We start from the raw sequence: 16,203 nt of genomic DNA, 5'->3' as shown, positions 1-16,203 counted from the left end.
AAATGAGGAATTGCCAAGAACTCATGGCCTTCAAAGCTAATTAAATGCATGGTCCGAGGAGAATGAGTGGAGAGTTGGTGAAGTGTCCTGGTGAGTTGCTATCATTTAGCATCGCAGCAATGAGCACTGGAGCTAGTCTACGAGCAGCAGTGCACAATAACGACACACACACACACATATTTTTTTTTTACTGTCTTTGAATAGCACAGAGTCAAAAAAAAATGTTTTCTTTATATCTAGTGGCAGTGATCATGACATTAGTTCAGATAATTACTGGTAAATTTTGTCTTTGTCATCTAGAAATAGAAGGCATCATGCTAGCTATATGGACGTTTCTAAGCGTTTCTCTTCCTCCGGTGAAAATGTTGTTGCAAACGTAGCCGTGTGTCTGTCTGTGTTTGACAGGAGCTTGTGTGGGTGCCGTCCCATGGAAACTGCGCTGAAAAGCTTGTGCTGTAGGGAAGCGAGTCCGTTTGGGTCGCTGTTGGTCGATATCTCTCTATCTATCTGTCTATCTATCTATCTATCTATGTAGTCTATCTGTCTATATATCTCGTCTCTCTCTAGTCACTCTCAATGCTCTCAAGGCGGCTTTGGTAAATTCTCTCCCCAACGTGACATGATGCAATGCATTGTGGGGGAAAGGAGACCACTGTAAGATATTACCTACTTTTTCAAATTATATTCCGTTTTGTGATATCAAACAACATAAAATATAATGGATAACAGTTTAAATGTTTATTACCAACAAGCAAATTACACAAATTCGTTAAAAAATTAACCCTGCAACATGGCCTTTAACAGTCATTTTGCATTATTGGCACACGGTTTTCCTAATTAATGTTGTTCAGTTGCTTGGACGCAATGTACTTTGTTTAAAGCGCTATATGAATAAAGACTTGACTAAAATAATGACCATAGTCTTTTTGTATAACATATCTAAAGGAAACTTGCAAGCTACATAAACATTTCCACATTATTGAGAAAAGGTATTAGTTTTTATTTGTAATGCAGGTATGCATCTACATCCACTTGGTGTTTATATTCACAAAATATCAGTAAACATTGTAATACTATTTAATGTAAAATGTACAAGCATAGGATTATTAATAAACTATATTACCCAACAAATCATTTAAATCTTATGCTGATGTTTGTGTAACTCTGGGTTCCAGGGCCTTTTCCAAAAATTCCTGAAAGACAAAAAAGAAAGAGAGAGAGAGAGAGAACATAAAGTATATCTACAAGACTTAAGTATTATCTACAACCACAACAGACATTAATTACAAACAATGAGCAGGTCATGCACCAATCATATGCTATCAGCTGATTGTTTAAACCCAATTATACCCTTTAAATGAAAAGGGCCAGAACAATGTCAGTCTGCAACTCTTGTGTGAAGGATCTGTAGGATTTTGGGCCGTCTAACAGTGATGGAGTACTCGAGTCCTGGACTCGGACTCAAGTCACTATTCTTTGGACTCGAGTCCAACTCAAGACTCCATTCTCTCAAATTTTGCATCTAAAAGAGCTGGAAAGAGCAGCACTAAATGTTGTGTGTGCATCACACGATTGAGGAAAAGACTGGGACAACTTCAAACTTTAACAGACACCTGTCACGGATGCACCCAGAAAAGTAAGTAAAATGCTTTAAAAAAAAAAACCTAATACTGACTAATGCATATATGATAATAAACCGAAAAAGCTAGGGTTGGGCTATGTTTGACAATTTGGCATCAGACGTTGACGATGTCTTATGTCTGGTTCAGATTAGTGTATAGAGGAGGGGTTTAGCTGCAGTTTAAAGGTGTTCACATTGAGTGCTGTGTTTCTTTGAGTTCCGGAGTTTAGTTCCGGTATATAACGGGTGGTATAGTCGAACTTTAGTATAATTGTTAGTGTTTTTCAGAGTTGCCTCCAGTACCTGACACCTCTCGCCACATATATATGCAAGGATAGAGTAGGAATATAGGCAAGGCAAGTTTATTTATACAGCACATTTTGTACACAATGGTAATTCAAAGTGCTTTACATAAAAGTAAAATAATAATAAATAAATAAATAAATAAAACAAGCAATTTTAAAACTTTTAAAATGATCAAAACATTTACTTAAAATGAATTTGAAAACAGAATATGATTTTACATAAATAAAAAAAACAGTGAAAATATAGTGCAATCAGTTCGGACATCACACAGTGCTCATTCAATAAATGCACAGCTAAACAGATGCGTTTTGAGTCTAGATTTAAATGTGACTAGTGTTTTAGCACATCTGATCTCTTCTGGAAGCTGATTCCAACTGCAGGCAGCATAGTAACTAAAGGCAGACTCCCTTTGTTTTGTGTGAACCCTTGGTATTTCTAACTGACTTGATCCTAGTGATCTGAGTGCTCTCTTAGGTTTATATTCAGTGAACATATCTGCAATATATTTCGGTCCTAGGTCATTTAGTGACTTATATACGAGTAAAAGTACTTTAAAATCAATCCTAAATGTAACTGGAAGCCAGTGTAAGGACCTGAGGACTGGTGTGATATGCTCAGATTTTCTGGTTCTAGTCAGAATCCTGGCCGCAGCGTTCTGGATGAGCTGCAGCTGTCTAATGGTCTTTTTGGGAAGAACAGTGAGGAGACCATTACAATAGTCCACCCTGCTGGTGATAAAGGCATGAACAAGTTTCTCCAAGTCTTGGCTGGAAATAAAACATCTAATTCTTGAAATGTTTTTTAAATGATAGTATGCTGATTTAGTTACTGCTTTGACATGACTACTGAAACTAAGGTCTGTCTCCAGAATCACACCAAGATTCCTGACTTGATTTTTAGTTGTTTGACCCCTAGAGTCAAAGTATGCATTCACCTTGAACACTTCATCTTTGTTTCCAAATGCAATGACTTCAGTTTTTTCCTTGTTTAACTGAAGAAAGTTCTGGCACATCCAACTATTAATTTCTTCAATGCATTGGCAGCAGGAGTCAATGGGGCTGTAGTCATTTGGAGATAAGGCTAGGTAAATCTGGGTATCATCAGTATAGCTGTGATAGGAAATATACCGATATTTTGCCAGAGTCACAATTTAAGCGAATATCGTTTATTATCTTAATGAGTGCTGTCTCTGTGCTGTGATGCGGTCAGAAACCAGATTGAAAATTGTCCAGGTATCCATTTGAGTTTAAGTATTTGTTCAGCTGATTAAAAACTACCTTTTCTATAATTTTGCCTATAAAAGGAAGGTTAGATATTGGTCTAAAATTGCTCAAAATGGTGTTATCAAGATTGCTCTTTTTCAGGAGGGGCTCAACAACTGCAGCTTTTAGTAGGGCTGCTACGATCACGATCGGCCGATCGTTTATGCGCATCTCGTCAGTAAAGCCGGTTCTCTAATCAGCGGTAAATTCCCTCAGGTGTGTGATTTCACATAGAGCAGCTGTTACTACACAGAGCCGTTGTTAACTGAGAAGATGCACAAATAAACGCTGAAAATGTATATATATTATATATACATATATATATATATATGTGTGTGTGTGTGTATGTGTGTGCTTTTTTAGTTAATCCATTGATGTGCATTAGACTATTAATTGAGTAGTCACGTCTATTATTTTAGGCTATGTTTTAGTCCTCAGAAAATAATTGAGAGGTTAAGCTATTGCACATTTCTAACATGTAAATTATTGATGCCAATACTTCCCTTTCCCTTAACTGTTTAGATGTAGTAAAATATCCATAGGCTTAATCATGAAACATACTGTGGTCCCACTTTCATTAATATTAATGTTGTTATTATGAACAGTTCTCAGAATTAAAGATGTGTTCAAATAATTTAAAGAGAGTCTTTGTCAGAGGCCTTTTTATTCTTAATTTTGACAAATTTTCATTTTTACACTAGACACATATCGGTTCAAAATATCGGTTATTGGTCTACTCGATCTGTAATAATCGGTATCGGCCCTGAAAAATGCATATCGGTCGATCCCTAATTCAGTTCATGTATAATCTGTTGCACCTTAGCATATTTTATGTGTATATATGTCTACATAATGTAGAATGTGTATATACTGTGTATAATGTGCAATGCTAACTGTAAATAGGTCTAAGAGTACACTGTGTGTACTGACTATATGTATGTGTATATTGCACATTGGCACCTGTTGAAGTCTGTATGGTTATATGTTAATTGTTTCTGCACTGTCTGGAGCACGCCTCCCAGAATTTCACTCACTAATGCACATGTGCTGTGGTGATGTGACAATAAAAGTGATTTGATGATGTTTGATGTGTCTCTCCATTTGGCACATCCTTGTGTTGCAGGTGACTGCGTGCTGCGGCAATAGACTCATTTTGCAGCATTCCGATTAACGACTAACCCATTATTTGACCAGTAATTTAAATGACGACTGATCATGGAAATGATCGAAAATTGACATCCCTAATACAAACATTTCCGTTTTAAACCCGATTGCAAAAAAGTTGGGACACTACAAATTGGGAGTAAAAATATAATGGAATAATTTACAGATCTCATAAACTTATATTTTATTCACAATAGAATATAGATAACATAGCAAATGTTGAAAGTGAGAGACGTTTTGAAATGTCATGCCAAAATTTGGCTCATTTTGGATTTCATGAGAACTTCACATTCCGAAAAAGTTGGGACAGGTAGCAATAAGAGGCCGGAAAAGTTAAATGTACATATAACGAACAGCTGGAGGACCAATTTGCAACTTATCAGGTCAATTGGCAACATTATTGGGTATAAAAAGAGTGGAGCAATATCAGAAAGGAATTTCTCAGAGAAAAATTGCAAAGAGTTTGAAGTTATCATCATCTACAGTGCATAATATCATCCAAAGATTCAGAGAATCTGGAACAATCTCTGTGCGTATCGGTCAAGGCTGAAAAAACATACTGGATGCCCATGATCTTCGGGCCCTTAGACGGAACTGCATCACATACAGGAATGTTACTGTAATGGAGATCACAACATGGGCTTAGCAATCCACCGTGCCATTCACCGTTTCCGGATAAAACTCTATAGGTCAAAAAAGAAGCCATATCTAAACATGATCCAGAAGCACAGGTGTTTTCTCTGGGGTAAGGCTTATTTAAAAAGGAATGTGGCAAAGTGGAAAACTGTTCTGTGGTCAGACGAATAAAAATTTGAAGTTATTTTTGGAAAACTGGGACATCATGTCATCCGGACTAAAGAGGACAAGGACAGCCCAAGTTGTTATCAGGGCTCAGTTCAGAAGCTTATATCTCTGATGGCATCTAAAAAAAGGGTAACTGTGAGGATTTCCAGTCAGGGTTAGGGTTATGGTTAGGCCTGCTCTTATCATCTGATCGTGGGTGTATCTCTCTATTAGTTTTATTGGATCTTAGTGCTGCGTTTAACACTATTGGCCACAACATTCTTTTGCATAAACTTGAACACTTTGTTGGCATCAGTGGAAGTGCATTAGCATGGTTTAAATCGTACTTATGATACATCTTCATTCACTGCTACAAATTGATACCGGTTATATATCAATCACAAGTGCAGTATGGAGTACCTCAAGGCTCAGTACTAGGGCCGCTACCCTTCATGCTTTACATGCTACCCTTGGGAAATATCATCAGGAAACATGGTGTTAGCTTTCACTGTTATGCTGATTATATATGCTCTATATTTCTTCGCGGCCCGATGAAACACACCAATTTGAAAAACTAATGGTCTAAGAACACTAAGACTTCATGCCTGTTCTGTCACTTCTTCGTCATCAGTTAGGAACCTAGGTGTGCTATTTGATAGCAATCTTTCCTTAGAAATGGTTTCATCTGGTCAGAGGAGAACTGACCCCAACTGAGCCTGGTTTCACCCAAGTTTTTTTTCTCCATTCGGTCTCCATTCGGTCACCGATGGACAGGAACCTGCTGGAAACCAGTTTTTAAACTGAGTCAGGCCCGTTTAAATTGTATCTCAATGTTACTTTTTAACCTTTCCTGTATAATAAATGAAATGAAATGAAATGAAATGAGTTTCGGTTCCTTGACGCTGTCGCCTCTGGCTTGCTTAGTTGGGGTCACTTCATCTACAGCGATATCATTGACTTGATTGCAAATAAATGCACAGACACTATTTAACTGAACAGAGATGATGACATCACTGAATTCAATGATGAACTGCCTTTAACTATCATTTTGCATTATTGAGACACTGTTTTCCTAATGAATGTTGTTCAGTTGCTTTAATGTAATTTGTTTAAAGCGCTATATAAATAAAGGTGACTTGACTTGAAAGGCACCATCAATGCTGAAAGGTATATCCAAGTTCTAGAACAACATATGCTCCCATCGAGATGTCGTCTCTTTCAGGGAAGACCTTGCATTTTCCAACATGACAATGTCAGACCACATACTGCATCAATTACAACATCATGGCTGTGTAGGAGGATCATCCGGGACTGAAATTTCCAGCCTGCAGTCCAGATCTTTCACCCAGAGAAAACATTTGGTGTATCATAAAGAGGAAGATGTGACAAACAAGACCTAAGACAGTTGAGCAACTAGAAGCCTATATTAGACAAGAATGGGAAAACATTCCTATTCCTAAACTTGAGCAGCTTGTCTCCTCAGTCCCCAGACGTTTGCAGACTGTTATAAAAAGAAGAGAGGATGCCACACAGTGGTGAACACGGCCTTATCCCAACTTTTTTTAGATGTGTTGATGTCATGAAATTTAAAATCAACTTATTTTTCCCTTAAAATTATACATTTTCTCAGTTTAAACATTTGATATGTCATCTATGTTGTATTCTGAATAAAATATTGAAATTTGAAACCTTCACATGATTACATTCTGTTTTTATTCACAATCTGTACAGTGTCCCAACTCTTTTGGAATCAGGTTATTATTTTTGGGTTTGATTATTATATTGGAAAATAAACAGCAGTTGAAAATAATATTTTGGTCTTTGTTGTTAATTTAGACCTCTAATATTATCGTGATATAGGATCGTGCTCCTAACCTCCCCCTAATGAGTTCATCGTGAGCAATCAGCTAACAGTATTAATCTGCTATTGGTGCATCCCTAAAACATTAAGCTCATTTGAATATTGAAGATGGATTACCCTGACAGGATCAGAGAAAGTGTTGCTCAGAGGAGCTGCTTGTCCTCCTTTTAGCTCTCTGTACTTCAGAAATTCATCAGCAAAAGAAACGGCCTCCTCTTCACTGTTCAGGGGGAAAAAAACAAACATTGAAAGAGTGTTAGAAATACAAATTCACTTGTATGAATGAAACTAAAGGTATGTTTGAGATATATATATATATATATATATATCATGGCCTTGTAAGAGTGTGAGCAGACATTCAGTGTCACAAACTAAAACACAAGTTATTTGAAAATGGCATCGTATAGCCTAGATTTATGTTTTCAGTTTAAATAAAAATCTTATATATTACAAAAATGGTAATTGTGTATAACAGCTGTCAATCATGTTGGTGCGCAAATACGCTGTCAGAACTTATTTCAAAGCGCATTTATATTTTGGTGGCGCATGGGGACCTGCATAACACTTGTACCCGACCCGCATTTTTTAAAAGTAGTAAATGCTCATCGTAGCGTCATTGGGCCATAGACATAGGATCTAGGCAAAACAAACAAAATTTGTTTTGTCAAGAACTATTAAAAAAAAAAAAAATGCATAATTGTTTTTTGTTATGTTTCTGAAAGTTTAGCAGACAGTATGTTTCGGATTTGTTCCGATCAGAATCGTGAGCGGAAAGCGCAGTTCTGAATATTCTGGTCCGCTCGCTCATTCCGTGGGGTCGGATAATAAGCGTTATGACCTTAAGCAAAGAACAGGCTAAAGTAATGATTATGAATGTGTCTAAATTAGCGAGGAGACATTTAATTGTTTATTAATTAACTAGTGTTTTCTGTGTCACTGCTAAGATGAAGTTGACCACGAGGATTCGCCATGAACGCCAGAGAGAAATGCACATTTCATATGGATTACATCATCAGAGAGTAGCCCGTTTATTATGGTTTGAATATTATAATGATAATTAATCATCATTTTACGAAAATCATTGTTATTTGTGATCGTGGGTGTTTGCGGGAGGCTTTAAGACCAAGCGGAGTCCTCTGTTCCCGCCTCACAGCGCGCGGGTCTCCGAGGCTTCACTGTCTGCGGTTTGACTTCACTGAATCAGATTGAGGCGAACTTATTGATCATGAGCCTAACATTTAGCAAGGCAGGAGAAGTCTAACGGAAGGAAGACGTATATCATTGAGCTAATGCTGTTAAAGAGAGAGAGAAGTCTAGGACTAATCTTAAACTTGGAGCTCATTATATTGAAGTACAACACCAGAAACGTTATGCATTTTATGAATAATGAAATGTTATGAAAATTATGAATTTTATTTATTCACATGCTGTATGGTTGAAATAATATTTTAATACACAACTTTAAGTTCCGTTGTTTAAAAAAATGCTTTATTGGCGAATGTTTCATAAACCTTCAGTTGTTATGCTCTAAAATCCATGCCATTATTAATTTCACAGTATTTTTACCACCTAAATGACTAATCTTTAAAGTCACAATTCTATAATGGTCAAAATTACTCAGGCCAATGGTATTTTTTAATTACATTATTTTATTATTATTATTATTATTATTATTATTTGAATAATTGTAGCTCACATAAATAGGTAAAGCAAAACAAATATTCGGATTGTCCCTTATTTTTTCCCGTTTTCCTAAAGAATACAATAATTTTTTACAAGAACAAACATGATAACATTATTAATTAATAAAAATATTTTAAGCAATTAAAACCTTTTTTTAAAACTTGAATTTAAATACTATTAAACTAACTTTCAATTCTCAAGGAGTTTATAAGTAAAAAAAAAGTTCTAAATGAACTTGTGTTAACAATATAAAACTAACAATATAAAGATATATAGAAAGAAAGTTTGACAGAGGGTTTAAGATGCAGGCTTGCATGACCTGACGCGCAACATTTCAGAAAATATGCGTTCACAAATGTAGCCTATTTTGACCCAAATATGGAAAGCACTTTTGAATTTGATAATATGAGGTTCTCTCTTGATATATTTGCCACATTTCTTCAATTAAGGATTGTTACATAGTGTATGGTGTTTCCATTTATCTGAACTTCTTCAAGTGAGTTGCGGGGCAAAAAATAAAAATAAAAAAATAAACGAAAATCCAGCACTTCTCCTTCAAAACTGATACTGCGACTATTGACAGTTTGTATATATTCATTCGTTGGCATTTTATGAATTTCTTTTTTTTCTCCCTTAAAAAACAAATGTGTCCATTCTGATGCAATTTTACCTTAAAGGCAATTTACCTAATGGCTGTTGATGACTATTTGAATTGAATTCTGCCAAAGTGCGCGCTTGTATGTGTTCGTTAAATGCTTATGCCAGTGCTCATGTCTGAAAATAATATATGAAGAAGAAAAAAACACTTAAAAACATTAGGATATAGCTTATATTTCATTAGTAGCACAATTCTTAAATTGATGTAAACAATAAAATTTTACAAACTGATAAAGGTTTGTTTTTTTTTTTTTTTAGCATGTGGTGCAGGCCGCATTAGAATTTGTGACGGGCCGCGGGTTGAGAACCACTGCTTTATATCAAACATTTTTAAATCGTCTACAGCTGAGCATCGCAGGAGGCTGATCTGCGACAGATCACGTGAAGTGAATGTAATGAACAAACTCATTTTCAGATGCAATAAAAAAAAAAAAAAAAAAAAAAACCTGGATAAGCTAGATTAGTCCCAGGCTCTGTTCTGAGGTAAAATAATTATAATTAGTACTGTTAACCAAGAGTAACACATTTTAATGGATTGATTGCCTATTTTCATTTGCTGAATGTTTTATTTTTTATTTTTTTAAACACGCTAAAAAATAAAGTTTGTCAGAGGAAAAAAATATATGAATCGTGTATACATTTCATTTTAACGGATCAATCACCTATTTTTGTTTGCTGCATGTTTTCTTTTTTTTTTAAACACGCTAAAACAGAGTTTGTGAGAGGAAAAAAATAGGCTATTAGAAAATATTTTACAACAAATCCTTTAAATTTAACAAATATATCAGAACAAAACAATAATTAAAAATATATAATTCTAGTGGATAAATATAATTGCAGTATATAATAATATAGGCTTAGTAATAAATAATAATAATAATAATTTAAAGCTAAGCATAAGGTAAGCTTGGGGTTTCTCAATCGGGAGAAATCAAACGTTTCCATATTTGTGATGTTGCCCATTTGAAGCTTAACTATTATTCATGAGGTAAATAGGCTGTGTGCGTTTCAGTATCGATGAAAAAAAAAATCATAATTAACAATATGTCAAAGTGCTCACGCCGAATGTCTGGTGAACGACTGCTGTTTCCAGTGAATATGTGCGCGAGGCTCCAGCACGATCAGCTGAAACAAATAATACTTAATTTTTGGTCACACATAAGGCATAATTCACAAATGCTGGTAGTTTGAAAAATAAAGAATAATAACAGAGTTAATACTAATTATTGCTAAATGCTGGACCGTTCCCATTTCGCTCTGCATATGGAACCTGAAGACTTTTTTAAACCAAGAATGAATTGAAATGAAAATGAAATTAAAACATTTAGCTTATATATATATATATATATATATATATATATATATATATATATATATATATATATATATATATATATATATATATATATATATATATATATATATATAGGCCTTATATTTGGTTTAATAAAAATAGCATGCATATGATCCTTTGTGTTAAGGTCTTCTTTTAATTTTTGTTTAGTAGACTGTAGTCTAAGATTATCCTACATTTTAAAAATTAACAAATTGTAAAAAAAAAAAAAATTTTTTTAAATGTTACAATGTTATATCATAATGTTATTGTTGTTTTACTTCTTTCTTTTATCTCATTTTACAATTACATTCATTTCGCAATCCGTCCCTTTGCGCCACCTGGCGGTAGTTTGGCGAATGATTTTAACACGCGACTGAATTACAGTTACCGGTACGTGCGGCGGTAAGCCCCAGAAAGGCTGGCCACCTACTGTATAGGGCGCACCAGATTATAAAGCACATAGAATAGAAGATACTGCAGTAAACGTTTGACTGGGTTTGTGTTATGCATCCACTAGATGGAGCTGTGCTAAAGGGAATGGCAACATTTTGAGACCCTTGATCCCTATATAAGGCACTCCAGATTACAAGGCGCACTGTCGTTTTTTGAGAAAATTAAAGGCTTTTAAGTACTTCTTATATTGCGGAAAATACGGTATATAAATATATCGTGTCGTGTCAGTTATGTTCTAAGGAAAACAATGTCTCAAATGCATTAAACAGCACACATCGACTCGATCCATGATGCTTAAGAATAAACTGCACAATTAGTGAGATTGTGTGAATTTAAATAGTTGTTTATGGATCTGCTTTAGATTTTAATCTGCTTTTGAGCTTTAATCTCTGTTTTTCTGAGTGTGTTGTAAGAATCAGGCGTGGGGTCTCAGTGTTGTGATTCGTCAGCGGTGGAGAGAGTTAGAGCGCGCTTACATAACTTATGTCTAAATACAGAAATAAATAAAACAACATAAAACTGATTTACAATATTAGTAATAATAATAATAATAATAATGTATGAAATGTCATGCAGGATGAACGAACCGGTTTTGTCCCACAAGGCAGTTCAGCAGCTCCTGCACGGTCTCAGATTGAGCCTTTGAGATCAGGTGCTTCTTCAGATCAGTGAAGTGTCTGGTCTTCATCAACATCTGTGACTTGCCGTTTCGACAGAGGAAGGAGAACACGGTCTCTCTGATCTACAACAGATGAGAAGGTGAGACATCCTGAACGAGTCAGACGTGAACGAGCCTGAGAGCAGATGTGTTCGATCAGACACCTGTGAAGGAAGTCCAGCTAACTCTCCGGTGCTCATGCTCTGCTCCACCTGATCCAGAACCAGGCTCGGGTCACAGGACAACAGGAAGCTCTGACCAACAACACACACAACATCCTGTTTCAGTCTGACTCTAACACGTTCAGATCACACATCAGTCAAACAGGAGAACCTGCAGACTTCACCGTAGTAATCACTGATAACTGAACAATGACAGACCAATCCCACTCACAGATTCATCTCCACACTACAATAATAACTGAATATCATCACTCAGCTTGCAGCACACTGACTCCAGAATCACAGATCACTACTGATAAACACTAATAACTGGATCACATGTAAAAGCCAGTGTATAAATGTGTGACGGAGTGTGAACCTGAATCTGTGGTTCCTTCTTCTTGGCACAAGGGACGAGCAACAGTGTGCCCAGAGAGAACGCCTGCAGACTGAACTGAGCAAACCTCCTGGCGATGCCGACCAGATCCAGAGAGAACACGAACGGACATCTGCAACACATACAATACAGATTATTGTTACAGATTATTATACAGAGAATATAAAGAGAGAGAGATGAGAGAGATCTGAATGAAGCCATGATCTGCATGAGCTCTTAGATTTTCTTCTTTGTTCGCTATTTTGAGAAAAGAAATAGACCGAAAATCTACAAAATCTAGAAGAATACCACATACAGACGTGAAATATGATGAAAAGAACTCTGAAAATATAGTATTTTCATTTTTAAACACAAATAATCAACGCAGAGGATCAGAAGATCAGACTTCTAGCAACAGGCCTGCTGGAAAATTGGAGGGAAAGTTTAAAACAGGAAAAGAACCACCTATACTCAGAGGGAGAAGCAGTGAGTACAACTAAAATTGCACTGGAAACCTTTTTTTTGGCTCTTTGCTTATTTTTTTGCAAATATAAGTGCATAAAATTGATCTTTTTATATTTTTATAAGCTAAAAATGCTAAAAAGCTAAAGCTATGGCTAGCCCACACTCTGACATTCCTCAATGTATCAATTTAACTGAGGCAGAGAGAATCAGCCAATCAGAGCAGCAGCTGCAATCAGCCCACTGCCATATGCAAATGAGCTCCCCCCTCACCACCATACAGTACCCCTCTGAGGTGAAATCCGACACCGCAAGGAAAACCTACAAGCAGAAACTTCTGACAAACAATCCAGAGACCCTGTTTGCAGATCTGTTCAAAACTGGAGAAGTCTGCAACCTCATTTTCTTCTCCGATCACCCCAGCGCCTGGCATAAAGCCATCATCAACCATTACCCCTCTGTAAAGAAAGAAGGCATCTGTAATGGCTGGAAAGTCAAAATCAGAGAACCGCATGACCCTGACAGCACAGTGATGACCGTCAACATCTACAAAAATGGTACAGTCATGATACAGGGGGACCTGAAAACATTCCAGGCGGACTACAGAACAATAGGTGAAATCGTGAAACATGAGAAAGCTGTACTATCTGAAAGCTCGTCATCTGAGCAGAATCCACCGATCAGCACCGCAGACCTCAGACCCACTCCTGCAGAAGCTGAGCACATCTCGCCCTCCCGGCTCAGAGCTATCCCTCTCCTACAGGAGCACTTCACCAAGCTAGAGATGGAGATGGTGCAGCTCAGAGAAACTGTGCTCAAACAGCAGCAGTTGGACACATGTGCAGCTCACAATGAACTCCAGCGGAACACCGAGCTCTTAACTCAGAGACTGTCAGCCCTCACACAGCAGACCAGGAAGCTTCAGACAGAGAAGGACAGCTATCAGTGTGAGCTGACCGCCCTGAGACTCCAGCTAGAGGACAGAGAGCAGTCCACAGCAGAGATGAGGCAGCAGCTGAGAGAGATCCAGGAGGAGAGAGAGCAGCAGCACAGCGAGATCCAGGCCCTGAGAGAGCAGCTGAGAGAGCTCCTCCTGGCCAGAGAAGAGCCAGAGCAGACCCACAGAGCTCAAACACTGGCCTCCAGCCCAGGGAGTCAACACCCAGCCCTCAGCGCAGAGAGACCCGACCCAGCCCGCTCGCAGCCGTCACAGCGCCCCCTGCCAGACTCCTCGTCTCACAGCAGCCCAGCACCAGCCAGCACAGAGGAACCCGAAATAGCTCTACTCATCGATTCAAACGGCAAATTCATCGATGTAAAGAAACTGTTCCCCCAGCACAGAGCTGTTAAACTCTGGTGTCCCACCACTGACAAAGCCCTGGAGCTCCTGACAGAGTCCCAGCTAGGCCGGCCCAGCCACATCATCATCCACACGGGCACCAACGACCTGCGGAGCCAGCAGGACCGAGTGTCGAACTCCCTCAGAGCCGTCGTGGATAAAGCTAGAGAAACCTTCCCCAACTCCAAAATCATCCTGTCCACTTTACTTCAGAGGAAAGATTTCCATCCCAACACAATTAATAAAATAAACTCCAGAATCTCTAGACATTGTGCCCTCCTGCCCAACGTCCACTTGGCCCACCATCCAGACCTGGACACCGAATGTCTATACGACCACGTCCACCTTTATAAGAATCTGGTACATATCCTCGCAAAGAGACTCAAAGATGTCACTCTATACAGGACCAACCAGACCAGCCCCAGGTGGAGCAGAACCAGCCCTAACCCAGCCAATCCATCGAGACACACTCCAGCAAACTACATCCCAGTCCACAGCTCATCTAGAGCCCCGACCGGAGCACCACCCAGAGCTCCAGCACCCAGAGGTCCACCGCCCGGAGCTCCAGCACACAGACAGGACCCCTACAGACAGAGACCGCTCAACAACAGCCCCACAGCTCCAGCAGCTGAAGCCCGTCCACAGCAGAGCCCGACCCAGCCAGGCAGACTGAGCTACGCCCAAGCTGTCAGCGGAGGAGCACACCACCCTAACGCTGAACTCCACAACATCCAACACATGCTGAGTATCATCTGCTCGCACCTACTAACACACAGTGGACAGTGGTAAAAAAAAAAAAAAAAAATTGATTTTATTATTATTTTTTTTATATATATAATCTATTACATTCATTGAAATAAACAATTCTACTCCCCATAAATAAAACACCTGATGCTGTCGGGAGCTGACCAATTTTGTGAGATTCAGCTTGAAAGGAGTAACACAAAGAAGTTGCGATTGTGACGCCTGTGTTATACTTTCCACATGAGCAATCCTGACGCAGACTTCTTCAATTTATACTTCTGAATGTGCAGGCTGATGGCCAGCTCTGCAATTGCCCAGAATTATTGCACATCGCTGTCTTTATATTCTTTTATTGACGGATTGCACAGGTTCGAGTAGCAATGAGCTTCTTCACACTGCCTGCACATGTGCAATTTTGCTTTTGAAGCCTACTGACCACGGGCACCTGTCCTCGCGGTCGTCTGCTAGAGTCTCTGCACACACTGTCCAATGACGATTTTTATGTCACGCCTACCTAACGGTCCATAGCGGACGCAGAAAATTTGACAGAGGGTTTAAGATGCAGGCTTGCATGACCTGACGCGCACATTTCAGAAAATATGTGTTCACAAATGTAGCCTATTTTGACCCAAATATGGAAAGCACTTTTGAATTTAATAATATGAGGTTCTCTCTTGAGATATTTGCCACATTTCTTCAATTAAGGATTGTTACATAGTGTATGGTGTTTCCATTTATCTGAACTTCTTCAAGTGAGTTGCGGGGCAAAAAAATGAAATAAAATAAAAAAATTAACGAAATCCAGCACTTCTCCTTCAATACTGATACTGCGACTATTGACAGTTTGTACACGTTCATTCGCTGGCATTTTATGAATTTCTTTTTTTTCTCCCTTAAAAAACAGATTTGTCCATTCTGATGCAATTTTACGTTAAAGGCAATATATCTAATGGCTGTTAACGAGCTTTGCGGGAGGCTGATCTGCGCCAGATCACTGTGAAGTGAATGTAATGAACAAACTCATTTTCAGATGCAATAAAAAAATAAAATAAAAAAAAAAACATGGATGAGCTAGATTAGTCCCAGACACGGTTCTGAAGTAAAATAATTATAATTAGTACTGTTCGTCAGCGGTGGAGAGAGTTAGAGCGCACTTACATAACTTATGTCTAAATAAAGAAATAAATAAAACAACATAAAACTGATTTACAATATTAGTAATAATAATAATAATAATAATGTATGAAATGTCATGCAGGATGAACGAACCGGTTTTGTCCCACAAGGCAGTTCAGCAGCTCCTGCACGGTCCTCAGATTGAGCCTTTGAGATCAGGT

At 38.0% G+C, this 16,203-nt stretch overlaps 1 protein-coding gene across 2 annotated transcripts in view; it reads right to left on the bottom strand.

The window, feature by feature from the left end:
- Positions 1–976: 976 nt before the first annotated feature.
- kntc1 (kinetochore associated 1) overlaps positions 977–16,203 on the bottom strand; it is a 98,357-nt gene continuing 83,130 nt past the window's right edge. For both annotated transcript variants that reach the window (XM_052591583.1, XM_052591584.1), the window contains exons 56-60: positions 12,325–12,454; positions 11,949–12,038; positions 11,714–11,868; positions 7,115–7,217; positions 977–1,193 (exon numbers count right to left, since the gene is read on the bottom strand). In XM_052591583.1, coding sequence (XP_052447543.1) covers positions 1,143–1,193; positions 7,115–7,217; positions 11,714–11,868; positions 11,949–12,038; positions 12,325–12,454 — 529 coding nt within the window. In that variant the 3' untranslated portion in view covers positions 977–1,142. The remainder of the gene's footprint in view (positions 1,194–7,114; positions 7,218–11,713; positions 11,869–11,948; positions 12,039–12,324; positions 12,455–16,203) is intronic.

The sequence above is a fragment of the Carassius gibelio genome, chromosome A5, assembly GCF_023724105.1.
Source record: "Carassius gibelio isolate Cgi1373 ecotype wild population from Czech Republic chromosome A5, carGib1.2-hapl.c, whole genome shotgun sequence".
Taxonomy (NCBI): domain Eukaryota; kingdom Metazoa; phylum Chordata; class Actinopteri; order Cypriniformes; family Cyprinidae; genus Carassius; species Carassius gibelio.
This window is presented reverse-complemented; position numbering and strand designations above follow the sequence as displayed.